Here is a 20,896-nt window from a genome sequence, read left to right as displayed (position 1 = left end):
CGATTTGTGATGGATGTGGGCTGCAGTGAAGTGATGCATGCCCTATTTGAGGGAAGGAAGGTTTCAAAAGAGAATCTGAACTTGTACTTTTCTTTTCAGTCTTTGCTGACTCAGCCAATCCCCACAGAGTAGCCCACTATAAAATACCACTGTTGTGGGAAGATGTGAGTGAGGGCCATGCTGGTGGGCCAACAGATCCTCTCAAGGATTGAGTTCTCAGCAGGGGCCAGGGAGTGTATGTGCATGTATGCCTGTCTGTCAGGGAAAACCAGTGAATTACAGTGCCGATGAACAGTAGTTCATGGGCACTCAGCAGTAGAAATCAGTAGGCTGTGGTAATAGACCTCATTAAATATACTTACATGTTTCCTAGCTATTCATGGAAACTTTTACCTTCTAGATTTAAAAGCATGTGTTTTTTATTGAAGAACAGAAGAAGCCAGATGTCCCTGAAGACTTTTGTAAAGCATTGTAATGAGAAATTTACCCTAGATTGAGTAGCTGTTAACTTAATATTTTAGAGGTTTTGTCCATATTTAATAACTTGGATTCCATAAAACTAAGATTAAAGATGCCTTTTTATTTACCAAAAGCTATTTAATTTTCTCCTTGATTAAAAAATTGTAGCTTTTTAGATGAGTTCAATCAGGCAATTAAAGATCAGAGCTTTTAAGTTCAGCTAAGGCAATTAAGTAGGTAATATACTTGTTTATACGCTTTTGCTATATGAGCTTATTGCTGTACCTTCTTAAAAGCACATATACTCATTTTTGCTTCCTCTGATTGATGATGGGAATTCTAGCTGAATATGTGTCACATTGTCAAATCAAAGACAGGTCCTTTTTCAAGAAGTGGGAGAGCCTGGTCAGGCTTTGTGAGAGGACAAACAGGGAAAAGAAGATGATGAGATAAAATACTGACAAGTCATCTAAGCTTCTCCTTTGTCTTGGTCAGTGTACCTGGGTTCTCCTCTGAGTGTTGGTTTCTGATGCTGCCCCAAAAAACCAGCATAGCAAGAAAAAAGGAGACACTGATTTATACTTATGAGCCCAAATTTTTAAAAATTAAGAATGGAAGGCTGGGGTTGTGGCTCAGCGGTATAGTGCTCACCTAGCAGGCACAGAGCACTGGGTTTGATCCTCAGCACCACATAAAAATAAAATAAAGGTATTTTGTCCAACTAAAAACAAAATATTAAAAAAAAAAGAATGGAGATATGTTCAATCACCTAACATAAAAAGAGAACAGACTCTTTCTTACAAATCAATGGTTTCCTTGGAATGCCAAATTCATTCCCGAATTTTTACCTATAGAAAATGTACATAGAAATAGAATATTGTAGAACTTACAAAATATAGCTAATGACTTCCAAACAAATTGTTGAGAATCTGGAGTGTTTCCCTTAGTGTATCCAGTGAAGATCATAGAATGAAATCTGAGCAGTAATCAGTGACAGAGCACCATCCCATGAGGCTTGTTAGTGTGGCCAGAGTTTATTTGGTAGTGTTTTATGTCAACTGGGAGTTGTTGGGAATTCAAATACAGTAGTCACTATTCATAGTGGATCATCATATATTATATTTAGTCAGTTGTTACTATTGTTTATTTTCGTCTTTAATATTTGGCTGAGATTATATGTGTAAGAGTACTTTATAGCCTATCAAATACTCATATGCTTTTATTAAAATTTTGAATTGATCACTTTATTCTGTTAATAAGGCTACCCCACTCCAAAAACCAGCCAAGGAGAGAGTTTACTATACTTTATATTACTGGATCAAAAATTTTGTAAATCTTTTCTCTAAGATAAAGCAAACATACGATGATACCACAAGAGGACATAATTATTTCAAATGTTTGAAATTCCCACCAAGATTAACTACTATGGAAAAACTGTCCTTATCAGAAGGCATACGTGAGAGCCCTGTATAACATTGCTGACTGTGGGTAAAAGCAAAGAAAATGAACAGTGAGAAAGTCTATTAGGCCAGATCAGACACTACAGCAAACATTGCAGCTTAACTTCAAAACATACATCGCCACTAATGAGGTGAGAGCCCTGCATATTAATAAACCTGCAGCTCTAGTCATAGCCATCATTACCCACATCAAACACAAATACGAGTTTAACACCTATGCCATTTCTTTGGAAGATGTGAGAATGCCCTGGCAGTAACTGCTCTCTCTTTCCCTGAGGATAAAAAATAGAAATGGAATGGTAATGAGAATAGAACTTAGATTAAGAAAATAAAACTGGTAATCATTCTGGGGTGATCTTACACAGAGAGAGAAGTTTATAAAAAGAGAAAAACCTAGATAGTTGGTGTCCCAGGATTTGTGTGTGTGTGTGTATAGCGTTTCATTAACTTTCTTTAATAGGAAAGCCTTAAAAGTATTTTTGCAGAAATTCTAGAGATGAATGCGGTCCAAAGAGATCTGTGTAGAGAAACTAAGTCTTATAGGTTCTACTCCTAGCTTTTTATTCTGCTCATGAATCTGGCCTCATGCTGATCTTCCACCCAGTCTTACCTTATATGCAAAAGCCAGTATGGTTAGCTTACTCATTCAGCAGTTATTTATTTTATACCTACTATGATCCAGGCACTGGCCTAAGTACTTGGAATACTTCAGTATATAAGACACAAGATTTCTATATTCATGGAACTTATATTCTAGCAGGGGTACATGAGATAGGAAATAATCCAAAAGCAAAACCACAGTAAGTGAAGACAGCATGTGTTAGGAGGTAGGTAGTTACACGGAGAAAAGAAAAAGTAGGTGAAGTACATGGAGGCAAAGGGGAGGGTGCAATATTAATCAAAGTAGTCCTCCTGGAGAAAATGGCCTTAGAATGGCCTTGAAGGAGTGGAACTTGTCAAGATGACATGTGTGGGAACAGTTAGAACAGAAGCTAAAGATGGGCATGTGCATAGAGCACTCAGAGGCTGGCAGAGGCCAGTGCATCTGAAGCCAAGTGTAGGGGGACAAGGGTAGAATCAGATGTTAGGAAACTGTTTTGGTACTCAGATGATTTACTGGATCAGGGAGATGGTGGCAGATTCCAACTATACCATGTAATTCCACTTATATGACATTCTGAAAAAGGCATATTTATAAGGACAGAAAATGCATCAGTAGTTGATATACATTAGTGGGCAGAGGAAGGATTGGTTGGCTATAAAGGTACAAGGGAGCCTTTGGGGCTGTTGGGAATATTCTATATCTTGATTCTAGTGGTGGTTACGTGACTGTCTATTTGTTGGAACACAAGTATCTATATCTGTATCTAATTTTAAAAGGGTGACTTTAAAATTAGATACAGATATTATGCCTCAGAAAATCAGTTTTAGAGAGAAAGCCTTTTTTAGATGTTCTACTTTAAAAAGAAATTTCACCTCTTAAAACACTATATTCTTTCAAAGGGTCTTGGCTATTCTGTGATTCCATGGCTCATGACAAATCCTACCTAGGTTTAGTCTAATAATCCAGTAGCTTAAAACCAAGCAGACAGACAAAGCAGAATAACTCTTCATGATTTAAAGAGCATCTACAATGCCAGATGCCAGAAAGAACCAAAGGCTAGGGGAAAGGGTGGCAGATAAAGGGTAAGAGGGAGAAAAAATTAGAAGTTGCAATTGTCATTGGCACAATTCGGAGCATCTGGAAATTGGACAAAGTTTGCTTTTCCTTCAGTAAGTCACATACACCCCACCCCCAAGATATTACTAAGAACTGCAAATGTGCAGCACTGACCTGGCCTGTTGGGCAATTTTTAAGGTTCAGTTTCTAAGAAGGAATAAAACTTTGCTTGTCATTCCCGCTTCAGTCCTGCTGACTGGCTTCCATGCTGGGTGAGCCTGGACAGGCAGGTCTCTGCTGTTCTCTGCATCTTAGTTGGCTCATGCATATGTACAGGAGAGGGGCTGGATGACCACTCAGGTTCCTTCACAAACCAGGGTTCTGGGCTTGGGAATGTCAGGACTGAAGGAAGTGTGATGGGTTGACGAGGTAGAGGTACAGAGTAAATGACATTCAGGAAAAGAAAGAGAAAAGGTGAGAAATGCTGAAAGGATGAAAATAATAATAATAATAATGAATATTTGTCAAGCACTTACTCTTTACCAGTCACTGAGTGCTTAATGTGTACAAACTATTTTAAAATGTTCCTTCAAAATAAGGAATTCTTGGGAATACAAAATATTTTTTTAGATGAAGTATAAACAAATAATGGAGAACTAAAGCAGTGTGGTTTAGCTGAGACAAAGGTTGCTTTCTAAGCCAGATTAATGGAATCAAATCAGAAGACATCTTTGAGAGAAAAAGTTTTTGAAGTATAAAGACACTGAAAATCAAGTATTATCCTTAATAAAGAATTATAAAAAGGATATGTAGAGTCACAACTTGGATGGAAAGCAGGAACGTCCCTTTTAAAGGTCTTTTTTTTGTTTTGAAATAATTGTAGATCCACAGGAGGTTGACAAAATATGTACGAGGAGGTCTGATTCAAGGGCATCCTTTTTAAAGAAGGAAATTTGGAAGAAAATTGAAGGCTGATAATCCAAAGGAGTGTAGGCAGGTAAATGTTATATATCTGCTATTGCCTTTCAAATGAAATCAGTGTGAATTATAAAGTTAAAAAAACACTATAAGAATGTTCATACCATATCTAAAAAGTATGCACTAAAAGAAAAGAGATGGTAGAAGTGAAACTTTTGAATATCTTAGGAAAGAAATTTTAATGTCAAGGTGGTAGATTATAGGAGCACGTCTTAAGTTGGGATTTGTGGCAGAACTCAATTAGGGAAATGATCCTTTGCTGGATAAGGTCATTCTTTAATGAAAGATGTTGGAAAGCATTAAGTACCAATAGAAAATTAACCTAATTAACTTTAAGTAATTTATGATGAAATGTAGTTTACACAAAACTTGCATAACAAATCTCTTTTGCAGAAATCTATATAGTTTGTGCTTAACTGTGGGTTACAGTAAGTTTTGAAATAATCTAAGCTATATTTTTGTTTTCTGGAAGATCAGACAGTTTTTTAAAGGACTGGTTAGTGTTTAAGGAATCCAAGTCAATTTAAAGGAGTCATCCCCAGTTGGTTTTATGTTATATTGGGAAATGCTGAGAGGTCTGGGTGCGGGGAATATCTTTCCCTGAGCTCTAGAACTGCTTAGTCAGATGGATCTGGAAGGGGGAGTTTGTGTTAAGCAAGTATTAGTGGTGAGAGTCCCAATTGCACCTTGGCTCCTGTTCAAAAATGCTTTGGATATTGTCCTTTAAATGCAAATATTACATGACAGTGTTAGAGTAGATCATAAGTCATGAATATTTATGTTTTTGAAAAAAATAAAATAAAATGGCTTAGCCCATGAACTGAGGTAAACAGACTAGTTGAATGAATTTGGGTTGTTGGTTTTTCTGCAGCTCTGACTAGCCACACAAATGAACCCCTCTAGAAATTAAGCCTCCTTCCCCGTGTTGGTTATTCGCTCTCATTGCCTCAGGTGGTCACTGGGAATTTCTGTATGTGTGGTAATGATTTTCAAAAGGACAAGAAACCCTACTCATCATTACTTAAAATTGTTCTTTTAAATGAGTATGTGCCTAAAATATATAAAACATTCTCAAAACTCAACATTAAAATAACCCAATCCAATTTGCAGTGGACAGAAGCCATGGAGACATTGTCCTAAAGAGGATCTACAGATAGCACATAAGCTTATGAAAAGATATGCAGCATCATTAGCCTTTAGGGTAATGCAAATTACAGCCACCATGAGCTATTACTAAACACCTATCAGAATAGCTAATATAAGGGGCTGGGGTTGTGGCTCAGTGGCAGAATGCTTGCCTAGCATGCACGAGGCGCTGGGTTTGATCCTCAGCACCACATATAAACAAGTATATAAATAAAGGTCTATCAATAACTAATAAAATTTAAAAAAAAAAAAAGAATAGCTAATATAATAGTGGCAACACCAAATACTGGTGAGGATGCAGAGAAATCAGACCACTAATACATTGCTGGTAGGAATGAAAGATGATAGAGCCCCACAGTTGGCATTTCCTACAAAACTAAACATGCAGCTACTCATATGACCTGGCAGTTGCACTTGTAGACATTTATGCCAGAGGTATGACCTGTGCACGAATGTTTATAGTAGCTTTATTCATATCACCCCCAAACTGGAAACAACCCAAATGTCCTTAAGAAGGCGAATGGTTAAGCCAGCTGCAGTGCACTCTACCAGCCAATGCTGCTCAGCAGTAGTAGAAAACTAACACGGAACCTGGATGAGTCACCAGAGGATTGTGCTGAGTGAAAAAGCCAGTCACAAAGACTGTGTCCCATATAATTCCATTATATAGAATTCTTGAATTGATAAAATTATAAAACAGAAGGCGGATTTGTGGTTGTCAGGGCCTAATAAGGGAATGGAGGATAGGATGGAAATGGGTATGGCTATAAAAAGGCGTGAAGAAGGATCATTATTGTCACAGAAATGTTCCCTATCTTGATTTCAGTATCAGTATCTGGTAGTGCTATTCTACTATAGTTTTACAGAATGCAGACATTAGAGGAAACTGAGTAGAAGATGAGCATTATGTCTCTGTGTTATTTCTTACAACAGCATCTGAATTTACAGTTATCTTTAAAAGTTTAATATAAAAACATGTATAGCAATATATAAACATAAAGACATAACAATGTGTAGAAAGAAATATCTTTGTGCATATGAGAGAGAAAAGGAATATCTTTCTGCATTTCCTGTATGCAAGTGGAATCCTTATTCAGAGAAGGTGGTCCTAGACTTAGTTTTTCTCTTTCATATGCATCTGTGATAGGATCTGATCAAGATAGAATCATCCCTTTTGGGACACTAAGAGAGTAAGGAACCCAAGGGAAATTACCATACTACCCAAATCCCCCTCTGTTCTGAAAATGAGTATCGGTAGAAACCTTAGAAGAGACAGAAGCAAAGAGATTATATGCTATACAAGGAAGAAATGCAGGGAGGTTAGTCCCCCAATACTTTTGCCTAAAATTCTTCTGCCTCTGTAGTGAGTGAGACTTAAAGTAAATCATGTGATTGTTTTGTGTTTTGGCTCTCATTGTGTTTGACTCACTTTATGCTGTCCACTCTGGTGAGCCCTTGTCCAACTCATAGCAAGATGAACTTGTTATGGATGAAAGTCTGACTCATCAAGCCCCACAGACAGATCTGATTATGGCTTCATGCCAGAGGCAAACCTGAATTTTAGGATTGATCAAAGGGAAGGGAACCCTACCTGTGTGATGGATGATAGTGTCATTTTTACCAGTAGAAGATGGAGGCCACAGTGAATTTATGGCACTGATTGTTTGCCAATGCTTATTTGTGGGATGAAAAAAATCGCATCATCGGGCTGGGGTTGTGGCTCAGTGGTAGAGCACTTGCCTCAAATGTGTGAGGCACTGAGTTCGATTCTCAGCACCACATATAAATAAAAAATAAAGGTCCATCAACAACTAAAATGAATAAAATAAATAAAAAATTTTTTAAAAATTGCATCATCATTTTACGGGGATAATATTTTTCTCCTTCAGTGTGGCATAATTGGAAGCCATCCTTTATTCTCTTTTCTAATATAAAAGCTTTATCCTCAAAGGATTCTGCCAAGTAGCATGGACAGGCAACACTAGCAACTGGACTGCTCCACATCGTCTCTTTCTCCAGAGGTGTGATTAAAGGTGATCAGCGTTGCGAAAATCAAATCCAGACTTTCACTGTTGGAGGATTAAGTTTCTTCAGAATTGAGGTTGATAATTATAATAGTATAATATTTGTTATTAATATTGTCATTTGTTGAGTATCCCCTGTGTGCTACTGAGTCAGATCTTTTCTGTATATAATTTTGTTTAATCTTTATGATAACCTTGTAGGGAAGGTATCACTGTATCTCCATTTACTAGATGAGGAATTGAGGTTCAAAGAGGCTAAATAAATAAGTTGCTCAGTCATAGGAAAGGCAGTAAGCGCTTAGTTATCTAATGGAAGAGCTCCCCTGGGGATCAGACCTAGATTTGTTTAAGTTCTGTTTCTTCCTCTTAATTCATCTCAGCTACCTGACCTTGGGTCATTGTCTTAACTTATTTGAGGTCATAGTGTTGTACCTGAGACACAGCAATTATTAATAGTTCAGACAGTTGTTTCCCAAGAATAGAAGCAAGAGATTGAGAGAGAACAGTTAGAAGCTCCCAAACTTCCCCCTATATCTCCTTTTCTTAGAGAGAACATTAGCTTGTGAGAAGTAGAAAGAACCTAAAGTAAAATCAGTTCATCTGTGACCTTCCCAGGTTTATCGAATTATTCAATGCCAAAGCATAGACAATCATCCAGCCTGCTAGTTCAAATGAGATTTATCTCATGGTGCAGTTTGTTAAAACTTAAGAGGTACAGTCAGAACCTCTGGTTGTGTGGCCTTGGAAAATTAATTTTATTAATTTAAGCTTCAATACCAGGTTAATAATAATACCAATCTCAAGGGTTACAATGAGAATTAAAGGAAATAACGCATGCTAATAATGGCTTAGCCCATTCCTGGCATATAGCAAGGGCCAAGTAATCATCTATTTTGATTATTGTTATTTAATTAAAACAATTTACCAGACTTGGTCCTCTGAACATGCTGCTCAAAGTCCAGTCTACAATCTTACGCTATATTTCTGCATTTAATGTATTCCTTTTTTTTTCTTTTTTCTTTTTGGCTGAGCAGCATTTCAGTCCATAGGAATCTTACAATCAGTGGTATCTTGGGCTTGGGGAAGTAGGTTGTTCCAGAGTGAGAGCAGAATGAAGGTTTTTTTCTGATTCTCAGGAACTCATTCCTCCACCCCTGGGGTTTCTCAAACACTGACAAGAATATGTACACATTACAGGTAAATCTAAGATTCACCACTTTAGAAAGAAATCTCTTTTCCGTACTGTGGAAGAGTGAGAGAAGGAAGAATTGGGATGGCAAGCCTTTTTGTCCTTGGTATTAGCCTGCTAAGTGCCCCCATGTCTCCTCCTTTTCATCATGTGGAAAAGGGAAGCCATGTATGTTGCCTCCATTCTGAACTGAATCATGAGACTCTAGACAATAACTGCCATTTAGGATGGCTAATTATGCTGCTTAATTTTATTTAAGGCTTTTGCAAGAATATTTGGATGACCTACCCTTTATTATGTGATAGAGTGATTAGAATAACTTTTATATTGCATTGTGGTTTTCTCTTAAGTGCATTCCTGTTGTGCACAGATGAATTTGTAATGCAGAATATCAGCATAGTCTATATTTAATTGTACCTGCTGTTCTCATTCATTAGAATGTGGTCCCCAAGAAATAACTACATAGATATATTGGTTGTTGTCTTTTCACAAGACAATTAAGCAATGAAAGAGTATGGCTGAAGCGCCCTGGCACAGCGCTAGGAGAGGTTACTAAGAGTGGAGTCCTGCATTCTCTGGCTCCTCCTGAACTGAGAGTAGCTTCCTGGCATACAAGCAAGCAATGCAATCGCTTAATAGAGGGAAGAAGTTGAAGAGAAGTTTATTTTTGCTTCCAATATCACCCCACAACAGAGCCGCGTTCCACATTTTAAAATCCAACTCATGTTTTCTTAAGAATTGTACCATGCCTGCTTCTAAGAGCATTCAGAGTAAATTAAATATTTTAAACATAAAGGAAAACAGAGCAGAAGGGAGAAGTAGGAGATGTCACCAGCATCTGATGCGAATATACCATGCCAAAAGGAGTCTTCAGTTTGTATGGTTTTCTTTTTCTGACAGAAAAAACACCTAGTATATACAAAAACACCTAGTATATCCTTTAGAACCAGTCTTATCAGAAAGTTGACTTGCAAGCCCCTATTCAGAATGCACTGGCTAACTCTTAACTGTAGTTTTGTGAACAAGCTTTTATTTATCTGTTTTGAACAGCCCCCTCGGCTCCCAGCCAAATCCTGTCTGAGGGTAACTCCCACCCTGACCCCTGATTATGTTGGGGGCAGAGGCTGGGCAGTGGGCGGAGAAGCTCTTTGTGAAGAGCTGCTGAAAGCATGAGCTCTTGAGGGCTCTGGCCTTTATTCACAAGCTTGAGCTTGATGCTGTTTGTGTGGACTGTTTAATGGCTAATTGATGCAGCATGTGTAAAGATATAGTTTCCTGCATGAGACAGTTATGGGTGGCAACATGAGTTGTCTCAACATGATACCAATTTCCACAGTCAATTTGGTCAATTCAGTGGAAGGAAGAAAAACAGTCCAGCCTAAAAATCAGTCAGAACAGTTACTGGAGGTTATTGAGACAACCTGGTTGGCTGACTGAGTTTTTCATGTTTGAACTGATGGTTTGTATTTTGTAGGCATAGCCTTTGCCATTTTGGGAAATAATCATAAATACACAAAAGTGACATTTTAAAGTTAGTATCTTTCTTTAAATATCTATAATTACAAGTTATTTAGACCTTCTAATACATACCAGTTTTGAGAGAATAACCGTGTGTGTGTGTGTGTGTGTGTGTGCGTGTGTATAATATTTTTAGGTTATATAAGAAGCTGATGTTTCATACTTTGTCATAGATAGAATAGAAAAGTGATCACCATGGTCACAAAGCACCCACAAAACTATGGCTTATCAGTTAGTCTTTTGGTAATAAATAATGTTTATGATAAATCAGGTTGCATCTTCAGGCTATTTTTTAAAAACAGCTTTATTAGTGATATGCAATTTATATGCCATAAAAGATATCCATTTTAAATATATGATTCAGTAGTTTTGAGTAAATTTGTAGAGTTGTACAATCATCACCATAATCTAGTTCTGGAACATTTACATCACCCAAAAAAAGGAGATCCCATACCCATTGTCAGGAAATCCCTGTCCCAGGCCCCTGTCCCCAGTCCCAGGGAACACTAATCTGTTTTCTAACTACAGATTTGCCCTTTCTGGACATTCTATGTAAGCAGAATCATGCAATATGAAGCCTTGTGCTTCTTCAGGTAGCACAATATTTTTGAGGTTGATCTATATTGAAGTATGTCAGTAGACCATTTATTTTTATTGCTGGATAGAGATATGTCACATTTTGTCTAATCATTTATAGACAAATAATGCTGATATTCACATGTAGTTTTTATGTGATTCCATTTTCCTTTCTCTGGGGTAGATACCTAGGAGTGTAATTAGTGTATTTCTTTAAATATTTGTAACCACAATCAGACAATCCAGTAGATATTAGTTTTGAGAAGTAACCATTTTGCCTTTGATGTATACTGTGTGATCAGTGTAATTGACTCGTGTTTTATACTTTGTTAAAGGTACAATAAGATAATGACCACTGGTGGGGTTGTAGCTCGGTGGTAGAGTGCTTACTTAGCATGTGTGAGACACTGGGTTCGATTCTCAGCACCACACATAAATTTTTTAAAAAAAGGTCCACTGACAACTGAAACAAATATTTAAAAAAAAAAAAAAAAAAGATAATGACCACAAAGCCAATATGGCAGTGTTACACCCAATTTTCAATTTTTGAGACTGGGGCCTTGCTGTGTTGCCCAGGCTGACCTTGAATTCCTATGCTCAAACAGTCTTCCTGCCTCAGCCTCCTGAGTAGCTGGCACTAAAGGCAAACATCTACCTGGCTTATTAAACATAGGGCTTGTGTTTAATTTTCAAAGACACTGTAAGATTGATTTTTGCAGTTGCAGGCTCCTATAGAAAATCACCCATTATCATCCTCAGCAAGGCACAGACCCTGTTTGTGGGCTCAACATTCTTCCAGCTCCCTGGTATTTTTCTTATCATCTTCTTAGCCCTTCACATCATTGGACAGAACTGCATCATAACCACCTATTATTCACTTGGACTATACTACTACTGCAACTCAGTCATTATATCAGCTTACTGTGACATCCCACAGAAGGAGCGGGAAAACATTGTGACAAGAGATACTGGATGTGATTGGATAATTGTTAACTTTCGTGTTATCCCAGCTGAACAGAACTTGCCATTCTGGAAGAAGCCTCCCCTCAGTTGCAGCTGGTGTATTGAAAGTTAACCTCACTTAGCATTAGGGTCCAGTCAAATATATTAGAAGATCCAAAAAAAGGTGGGAATCATTGTCATTTCCAGTTCTGCAAAATAATAGCTTATAGTATATCTTGTGTATTTAAGTATACAAAATATTCTTTCCATTCATTTGATTTATTCAACAGTTCATTGAGCACTAATTAGTGCCAGTTAGACTAAACATAGTCTCATTTAATTCTTGTAACCACTTTGTCAGTGTAGGAAGATAAGATATCTGGATATAGTAAGATATAATCAGATGTCAATATATCATATATAAGATTGGGTTTTATCTGATTTTCCCACACTGATAAGGTAGTTTTTCAGTGAGAGTTCAAGGTTGTTTTGAGAATTAAGTCAGACTGTGCTGAGCACTAAGCATGTGAGCATGGGTGTGTGTATGTATATACACACATGTGCTCAGAGGCTTGAACAGTTTGTCTAGTGTCACAGTCAATCTTGGATTAAGTCCATAGGCCATTTCCCATGATATTATCTGACCAACAAGAACCTGTTCTAACTCCTGTAAAAACTACTCTGCAGAGAATGACTATTTTCTTTCTAAAATGAAAGATGATGAGGAATATCATTAAAAATGGGTCACTTTGCATTGTATTTTTGTCTCTTTCTCCAACACAATATTGACCTATTAGCCAAGATGAATTAAAACCAAACTTCAAATTAAGGAACACCAAAACATGACTGTTCCATTCTTAGTGCTAAAGGGAATGAAAGTAAATTTGGTTTTTCAGTAAAGGCTATGTCTTGCAAAAGAAGAAGCATATTTCTCTTTAGTGGTGTGAAAGGACCTATAATTCTAGGCTTCTACATACCTCATTTGTATTTTCTTTGAGAAAATGTGTCTCAGTTAAAATCAATGCCCTACTATTCATTTAAGCTCCCTTGCCTTCAATAAAACTAATTGATAAACCCTAATAATTAATGGCCTGATTAAACCACAATGACTTACATCTGCCCTGATGATTCCCATTTATAATCAGTCACTTTAATGACTCATCTTTTCTGCGCTTTGCTTACAGAAGAAAGGCTATGATGTTTTAAGTGAGCTGAATGTAAAGCTGTATGCCTTCAATTGCTATTTGTTTTCCATAACTTGATATTGCATTAAAATAAGCATAGATATAACTACTTCCTTAAAAGTAATCTTTCTGCCTAATCAGATGTGCTATTGTCTATGGCTTTGAAAAGCAAACAAACAAAATCATATCATTTTTAGCAATCCTGGAGCTATTCTTGAGAGTTTTAGAATTTGTATATTTTAAATGAAACTTGAAGTAGTCAGTGTGGTGGCTTCATACCTCAGATATCGTGTGGAATATTATAATGGAGGAACAAGCAGAATTTAAATTAAGGGAACTGTGCTTAGTCCAACATTTAAAGGGATTCTCTTTGCTTTCAATTCTGCCTAGTGAATTCAGATTTAGCTTAACTATATACAGTTCTAATATAATTTATATTCCATTTACCTCAAAAAGGATTTAAGTGACTTATGAGATCAAAACAATGAGCAAGAGACAAAAATAAAATTTTAAATGGAAGGGATATTTCCACTTCTACCTATGGAGGAATCACTACTATGAGACTTGCCTTCTGCCAACAATTAGGAAACTGAACAGCATGTATGAAACAACTGTCTTCAGACATTAGGCAGTAAGCAGTGTGGGAATCCCTGGGAAGCAAGTAAGATGAACCTGTTTTCAGCCTTTCCACCTGCAGACCCACTCAGAGCCCAGAGATCTTACTGAGCTAAAGAGACAGAGTTTGGAGTTTAGAGTCCAGAATGGCTAGCCTTCACAGGGAGAGTCTTAGAGAGAGTCAGTAGCTATGCAAAGAAAGAATTCTAGAATTTGTGTAGGAGTGTCCTTGAATCTTTGACAAAGTGGTAATCTATTCATAGTGTAAAACCTTACAAAACTAGACAAAAAGCTACTATTTGGGTAAGAAAATTTCTGGGGAATTGTAAGTCAAGCAATTTCCAAAGCTTATACAAGGTTGAGAATCTTCTATTTTCAACCACCCTATGTGGCGCGTTCTCACCAAATACTTTGGAACATTCAGGAGAAATATTAGAGGGAGTATGCCTTAGTAGTGAGGTTAAACTAGAATAGAAATTATTCTAGATTCTCCATAAATCAAAGCTCTAAAATAAGCCTTAAAATGACTCAGCTATCTGCATGTTACTTAATTATATTGGCAATATCAAGGCCAACACTTTTAAAAGAATTACAGCAAAATTCAGTATTCAATAATATAAGACTCACATTATCTGGCATCCAAATAAAAGAACTTTTTTTTTTTATTATGGATGAAAGACCATAATAAGGAGAAAAGCCAGTCGGTAGAAACAAACCACCCACCTACACACCAGAGATAATGGGCTTTGGAGTAATTACAAAAGTTATAAATATGCTCAAGGAATTCAAAGAAAACATGAGCACAATGAGGAGAGAAATGGATGATGTAAAAGACAATGAAGTGGAACATATAGAAATGAAAAATAAAAATGGAATATCTGAAATAAAATTCTACTTGATAAAATTAATAGTGGGTTAGACATTACCAAAAAAATGATGATCTTGAAGTTAGAAATATAGAAATTATCCAAAATTAATATTAATATAGAATTCCCCTTTCTACTATTAGAGAAAAGAGATTTTTTAAAAATGAGCCCAGCTAGGTGACTTTTGAGACAATATCTAGAAGTCTAAGGTATATGTGTAATTGAGTTTTGAAAGGAGAGAGAAAAGGTGGGGGTGAGGGGATGATTTGAATAAAATAATGGCCTAAATCTTTTTGAATTTGGTGAACTTATGAATCTATAGCTGTAAGTTCAAGATAAACATGCAATCACACCAAAGCACCTCAAAATAAAAATTTTGAAAACCAGTGATTAAATAGAAAATATTTAAAATATTCAGAGAAAATACAACACATTAAAATATGAACAACAGCAGACTTCTTGCAGGAAGCAATGCAAGCCAGAAAATAATGGAAAGACATCTTTAAAGACATTGAAAGAAAAAAGAGCTGTCAATCCAGAGTTCTGTCTATTCATTTATGTGCAGGTTATGGTTGCTTTTGTACTACAGCAGATGAACTTGAGTAGTTACAACAAACATTGATGATTTTCAAGTCCTCAAATACTTATTTTATGGCTCTTTGCAGAAAAAAGTTTGCCAGCTTCTGGCTTAGAAGCCATTAGGAGAAATTAGTGAATGCTGAGGCAAGTGGTGGGGGAGGCTCAACTGACCCAAAGAAAGCAGGAAATGAAGAAAAAAGGAACAGTGAACACATGGGACAAATGGTCAGATGGTACATTTGAACTCGATCATATCAATAATCATATCAAATATAAATGGCAGACTGGGGTTGTTGCTCAGTGGTAGAGCACTTGCCTAGCATGCATGATGCACTGGGTTAGATTCCCAGCACTACATTTAAAAAATAAATAAATAAACAAAAAATAAATATAAATGGGTTAAGCAGTCCAATTAAAAACACAAATGTCAAGACTGTTTAAAAAAAAAGACTCAACTTTATACTGTTTTCAAGACTCTATTTTAAATATAATGACAAACTTGTAAAACTGCAAAAATGGCTGCACTAAAATTTATTTTTAAAAACAAAAAAAATGTTTATTTCAAAAAATAAAATGAAACAAGAAAAGAAATTTGAGATATCCTGAACATCTGAGGAAAAAGTAGTGAGTTAGATAGGTCTTTTTAATTGCTGGCCTGAAGACCAGATTGTACTGGATCAGTTTCTAACTTTGTAGATCTGGAGTAGAACGAAAAAATAAAAACAAAAACTATTTTTTTAAAAGCACAGTCAGGCTTTGGAGCTATTAAGTTGCATAACTCTCATTATCTTTATTATAAGAATAATGCCAGTTGGTCAGAAGGAGCATCATATTTAGGCAATGGGCAAGCAACACTATGATCCTGAACTCTCTCATGAGCAGTATTTTTGGTCAAAGAATATACCACCAACTCCTTGATCAGCATGCTCCTGGAGGCCAGAGACAGGGTCTTCTTCATGTTTCTCCCCACAGTGCCTAAAACCATTATCTGACATATGTATGGTAAAGCATCAATAAATATTTATTGAATGAGTATTTTTGAATGATGTGGACTCATCTCAGAATGAAGAATGTCATTTAGAAATATTTTCATTCTGAAGTGTATTCCATTAAGTGGCAAAGACGCGATTCCTTTTCAGGTCAAATTCATTCCTTGTCTGGGTATGTTAGCCCATCTCTTCAATACAGATGACATTCCTTAACCATTTGCTCAACAAATATTGTTTCCTGTATATACCAGATGCCATTTTAGAAGTAACATAAAGCAGATCAAGTGTGTATTCATGGAGCTTCCCCTCAAGAGAAAATGACCAGTAATTAACAGACTTACGTGTAGAGATGCAGGGTGTTGATAAATGGTAAATGTTAAGAGGGTTGAACTAGAAGCAAAGGGAAGGGGACATCAGGACCTGGAATGTGGCTAGTTAGGGAGGCTTCTCTTTAAAAGGGAACATTTGAGCAAAAAGGTCAAGGAAGTGAAGGAGTAAGCAGTGCATGTATGTGGGAGCAGAGTGTCCAGGGATGGAGCCACAGGGTGGGAGCGTGCCTGGCAGGGAGGCCAGTGAGGTAAAGCAGTGAGCTGGGAGAGAGTGAGGCCGGGAGCAGAGGTAGGGCAGCGCGCGCAGGCCCTAGACACCCAAGGAGGACTTCACACTTGCAATGAGTGGGGAAGTCATTGGAGGTTTTAGGCAGAGAAGGGTGTGGTCTCATTTAGGTTTTAAAGGGTCACTTGAGTTGCTGCGTTGAACACAGACTGTTGTAAAGCAAGTGTAAAAATAGGGAGACTGGTTCAGTAGGCTTGTGGAGGAATGAGTGCAGATGGACTGGCAAAATATTTCCTCATAAGTTTTAAATTGGTTTTACAGTTCTACTCACTAGGCTTGAAAACCATTTTCCTTTAGTTAGTATTTTACTCAAATATAGCTTTAATTGCTATAGTCACAATGGTAATTATTCCCTAAATATGATAAAATATATCACTTTTGTAGGTTAGTTGATTACCAGTTGCTAATGCCTTACATTTGTAGAGTGTTTGGCAGTTTTAAAAGCAATTTTATATTCAGTGTCTCTTCTAACCCTCACAGTTCTTTAAGATTGATACACTATTCTCTTCTTAGAAACTAAAATATCACATGGTAAGTCCAAAGTCATATGCCAAGTTTATGGCAGAGTCCAAAAAAACTAAAACCCAGGTCTTCTGTCTGGCAGATTGAATCCACTGAATTTGTTTAAAGAGTTATATTCAAATTATGCCTCAAGATATTACTGGGAAAGAGAGCATTTATATTAGCAAATTTAATATATTGTTTTAAAAACCATTAACCAGTGAGCAAGATACTGTGCTCAGAAGGAATACGTTCTAAAATGTAGGAAGCATATTCCTACCCTACAAACTTACTCCTTGGAGTGACGATATCTGTAACAAATCATCTAGTAAAATGTGATATGCTCAGTTCCAGATAAATGGTTAGGACAGCAGATGGTGCAACCATTCAAAGGAAGTCATGATTTTAGTGGCCTGAGAAAAAAGTCTAGCTGTTTGGTTTTTAGGGCAGCAGGGAGGCAGGTCCTTGAGATGAAGGATGGGCAGGATTCAAGTAGTCATAAAATATGAAGAAAGGGTTTATAAACCAGGGACTGGGAGAGAAATGATGAAAACAGCATGAACAAGGCTCAACAATGGCATTTTTACTTTGAGGCAAAGTAAAGTTTGGTTTGAGAATGACTGCATGTCTAGTACTTTTATGTGTACTCCTACAAACAGGGGTGGAGAGAGGAATGTGCAAACACTATGCCGAGGCTTTTCTTAGAGCTGGATAGTACAGCTACTGCTGGACAAATGCACTCGCCTTTGAGATTATAGTCTAGCAGTTTGGTTTTTTATTTTTTCTCTCTACTGATCAAGTGTGTGTCTCTAATTAAAGCTAAATATTTGCTACTTTGAGCATACCTTATGATTTCCATGTAGCCCCCTCTAGGAGCCCAAAATATTTGTTCATGATCTGTCTCCATCTGGTGTGGTAGCTTCAGAGTATGTTAGGATGTCAGTATGTAAGACAGCCCGTTGTCTAAAAGAAAAATACACAAAAGTTGAGGGCCTATAATGAGAATTAGATTTAGAAAAGAAGACAAGGCTACATAGAATTTAAGATTTGTTTCAGTTCAGCAAACATGGATTGTGTGTGCTGTGGCTGTCTGTGATGTGCTGGGCTTACTACGGGGGCACACTGGAAAGCATGACCCCATTCTTAAGGAGTAGGTGGGGTTATGCCCAGCATATTTAACTTCCTCCTTAAGGAAAGAAAGCATGTAGTGAAAGTGGTATATTTAAGGTTTGGTGTAAGGGGTGTAAGAATGATATTGAAATCAGGAAAAGCTGGAAGTTGAGAGACCAGCTGATAAGAGAGTTTATGCCTATCCCAGCACATCAACTTGTCATCAGAGTCCCCCCAGTGTGGTCACAGTGTGTGTCATCTGAAGAGCATACCACAGACACACGTTCTACAATTGACCCCACATCACTGAAACAAGATATCAACATAAAATAGTATTTTGCGCTCATGGTTTCCATCCATTTATTCACTCGTCCATTCAAAAAACATTTATTAAGCACTTATATATGCCTACCACTCTTCCAGGGGCTGAGGATACAGTAGTAAATAAAGGCAAAATCCGTGCCTTTGTGGAGTTTACATTCTAGTGTCAGGCCACACTGAGTAAGAAAATGCCAGCATATCTCTTGTCACATAGTAAAGAGGGTTTAATAGTTATCAGTTACTGAGTTTGAAGTTGAAATTTGAATTAAATACCTACTCTTGGCAAGATACTGGCTGGGGTACCTTTTTGCAAAGTGGAGGGTTGGAGCAAATTAACTCATTCGTAAATAAATGTTGAAATGTTATATCAAAAAAAGTATGAATCTCTTATTCAGATTTGAAGTAGTTAAATATAACCAGTTGTCTGCCGTAGACCATTTTTGCCATTAAAGATGAAGTGTCAAAGCAGTTTCTGTGTACCATAAAAAGTGGTGTGCTCTTGTCTTGCTTGGATGGTTTTTGTGACCTCCCTGAATTCCAGAAAAGGCTCATTGTTGTTGGTGAGGCTGCTTCACAGAAACCCTTTGTGTCATGACTTACCACTGACTGCCTTGGTGAAAACTATGTCAATCCTTTTGTTAAGTATAATAGCAGTCAAAAATGATGTCAGGGAAGAAAGGGATAAAATAAAGGCTGATGGGTGCGTGCATGTGCACACATACACACATCTTTTACGTCAGTTTCTGAGCATTATCTGAAGTTGCATTTGTCATGGGAAACACAGGAAACAGCAACAGCACATTCATTTTCTCATTGTTTCCTTCGGATGTGACCTGTTACCAACAGCATAGGAGTGATTTTTTTTTTCTTTGTTGGCTTCCTTTCGACCTTACTACCAAAGATAGAAGGGATAGATTGTTGGTTACACAATTTGAGTAAAGCTAATCATTTTTGTGCAGATTCTTGGCAAGAAAATTTATATATATAATATATAATCATACACACATGATCCTGAAAGACTGGGTATAGGATGATGGGTATATTTACTATTGTCAGAAGCCAAGATTTGATTCGACTTTCACTTGAAATAAACCCTTGCTTCTGTAGAAACCAGGAATGGGTAGAAGTGGGGGATCTTACGTTTTGCCTCCAAATAAAATACTTGCATTAAATTTGTGATTCGAATTTTGGGTGAGCATATGATGTCATTTTCTGCAGTGTAGTATGATGTGTGTTTGTGTGTGTGTGTGTGTGTGTGAGAGAGAGAGAGAGAGAGAGAGAGAGAGAGAGAAAATGCCTTTAAAAACCAGCCCTGTGGATACAGAATGGGTTATGCAAGCTTTTCTGGTCTCTTTTAGATGTGAAGCCCTCCAACATGCTAGTAAACACAAGAGGCCAGGTCAAGCTGTGTGACTTTGGAGTGAGCACTCAGGTAGGTCTCTTTCCTCCCAGTGTACTCTCCCCTCTACAACATTCACTTTTTCTTTTCAATCTGCTGTCTGGGTTGAAAAATCACCTTGCTGCCAGACAAACAGAAACCGCATCCCTTCCTCGGCTGGGAGTGTGTTATTCATTTTTAATCTCTAAGCGAGTTTCTCTCATCAGAATATGATTGTTCATTGTTTAATGACAGTAAAAACTGCTGATATTGTAATTACTACTTACGAATAGCAAACTTCATTGATATGCAGCTTTGATATGAAAGCGTTTGGGCCAGACAAAAGGGAGGGCAGGGTGGAAGCTGTGCCTGGGGAGCCCAACTGGCCCACAATAAAAATTAATATTGGGAGCAACAATGGTGGAGGGCCATTACAATGTGCAGCACAAATTTTAATTAATTTCCATTTTGGGCCTCCCCTGAGAACCCCGGTGATAGTGACCCATGAGCGTGCTGTGATGTTGATTTGAATTGCAGCCACCTTTACTCCCAGCCAAACACGAAGACCAAAGCGAAGGTCATCGTTGTATTATGAGTTGTCAAAGTCTGTTATCCCTCCAGCGTATTTAGTGTTCATTTCATTCTAGTAATGCATGGGGCTTCATTCACATCTTGAGCCATCTGACTAAAAAATGAATGTGTTCAAATTCTACTTCAAATTGACTTTTTATATCAGGCGGGTTTGGGGTACTAAAGCGATAACGCATCCTGCTTAAGTGAATTGTT

General features: G+C 37.3%; 1 protein-coding gene across 7 annotated transcripts in view; it reads left to right on the top strand.

The window, feature by feature from the left end:
* The window catches only part of Map2k5 (mitogen-activated protein kinase kinase 5), a 238,111-nt gene that overhangs the window by 107,761 nt on the left and 109,454 nt on the right, over positions 1-20,896 (top strand). For all 7 annotated transcript variants that reach the window (XR_006847739.2, XM_046426490.2, XM_046426493.2 and 4 more), the window contains one exon: positions 20,091-20,164. Coding sequence is in view for 6 of the 7 variants with exons in the window: in XM_046426490.2 (XP_046282446.1) it covers positions 20,091-20,164 (74 nt within the window). In the remaining variant the exon portion in view is untranslated. The remainder of the gene's footprint in view (positions 1-20,090; positions 20,165-20,896) is intronic.

This window comes from Marmota monax, unplaced genomic scaffold (genome assembly GCF_021218885.2).
Source record: "Marmota monax isolate L192 unplaced genomic scaffold, Marmota_monax_Labrador192_F-V1.1 WCK01_AAM20220418_F8-fsc00078, whole genome shotgun sequence".
NCBI lineage: Eukaryota > Metazoa > Chordata > Mammalia > Rodentia > Sciuridae > Marmota > Marmota monax.
Note: the sequence above shows the minus strand (reverse complement) of the source record. Positions and strands in the feature narration are given on the sequence as shown.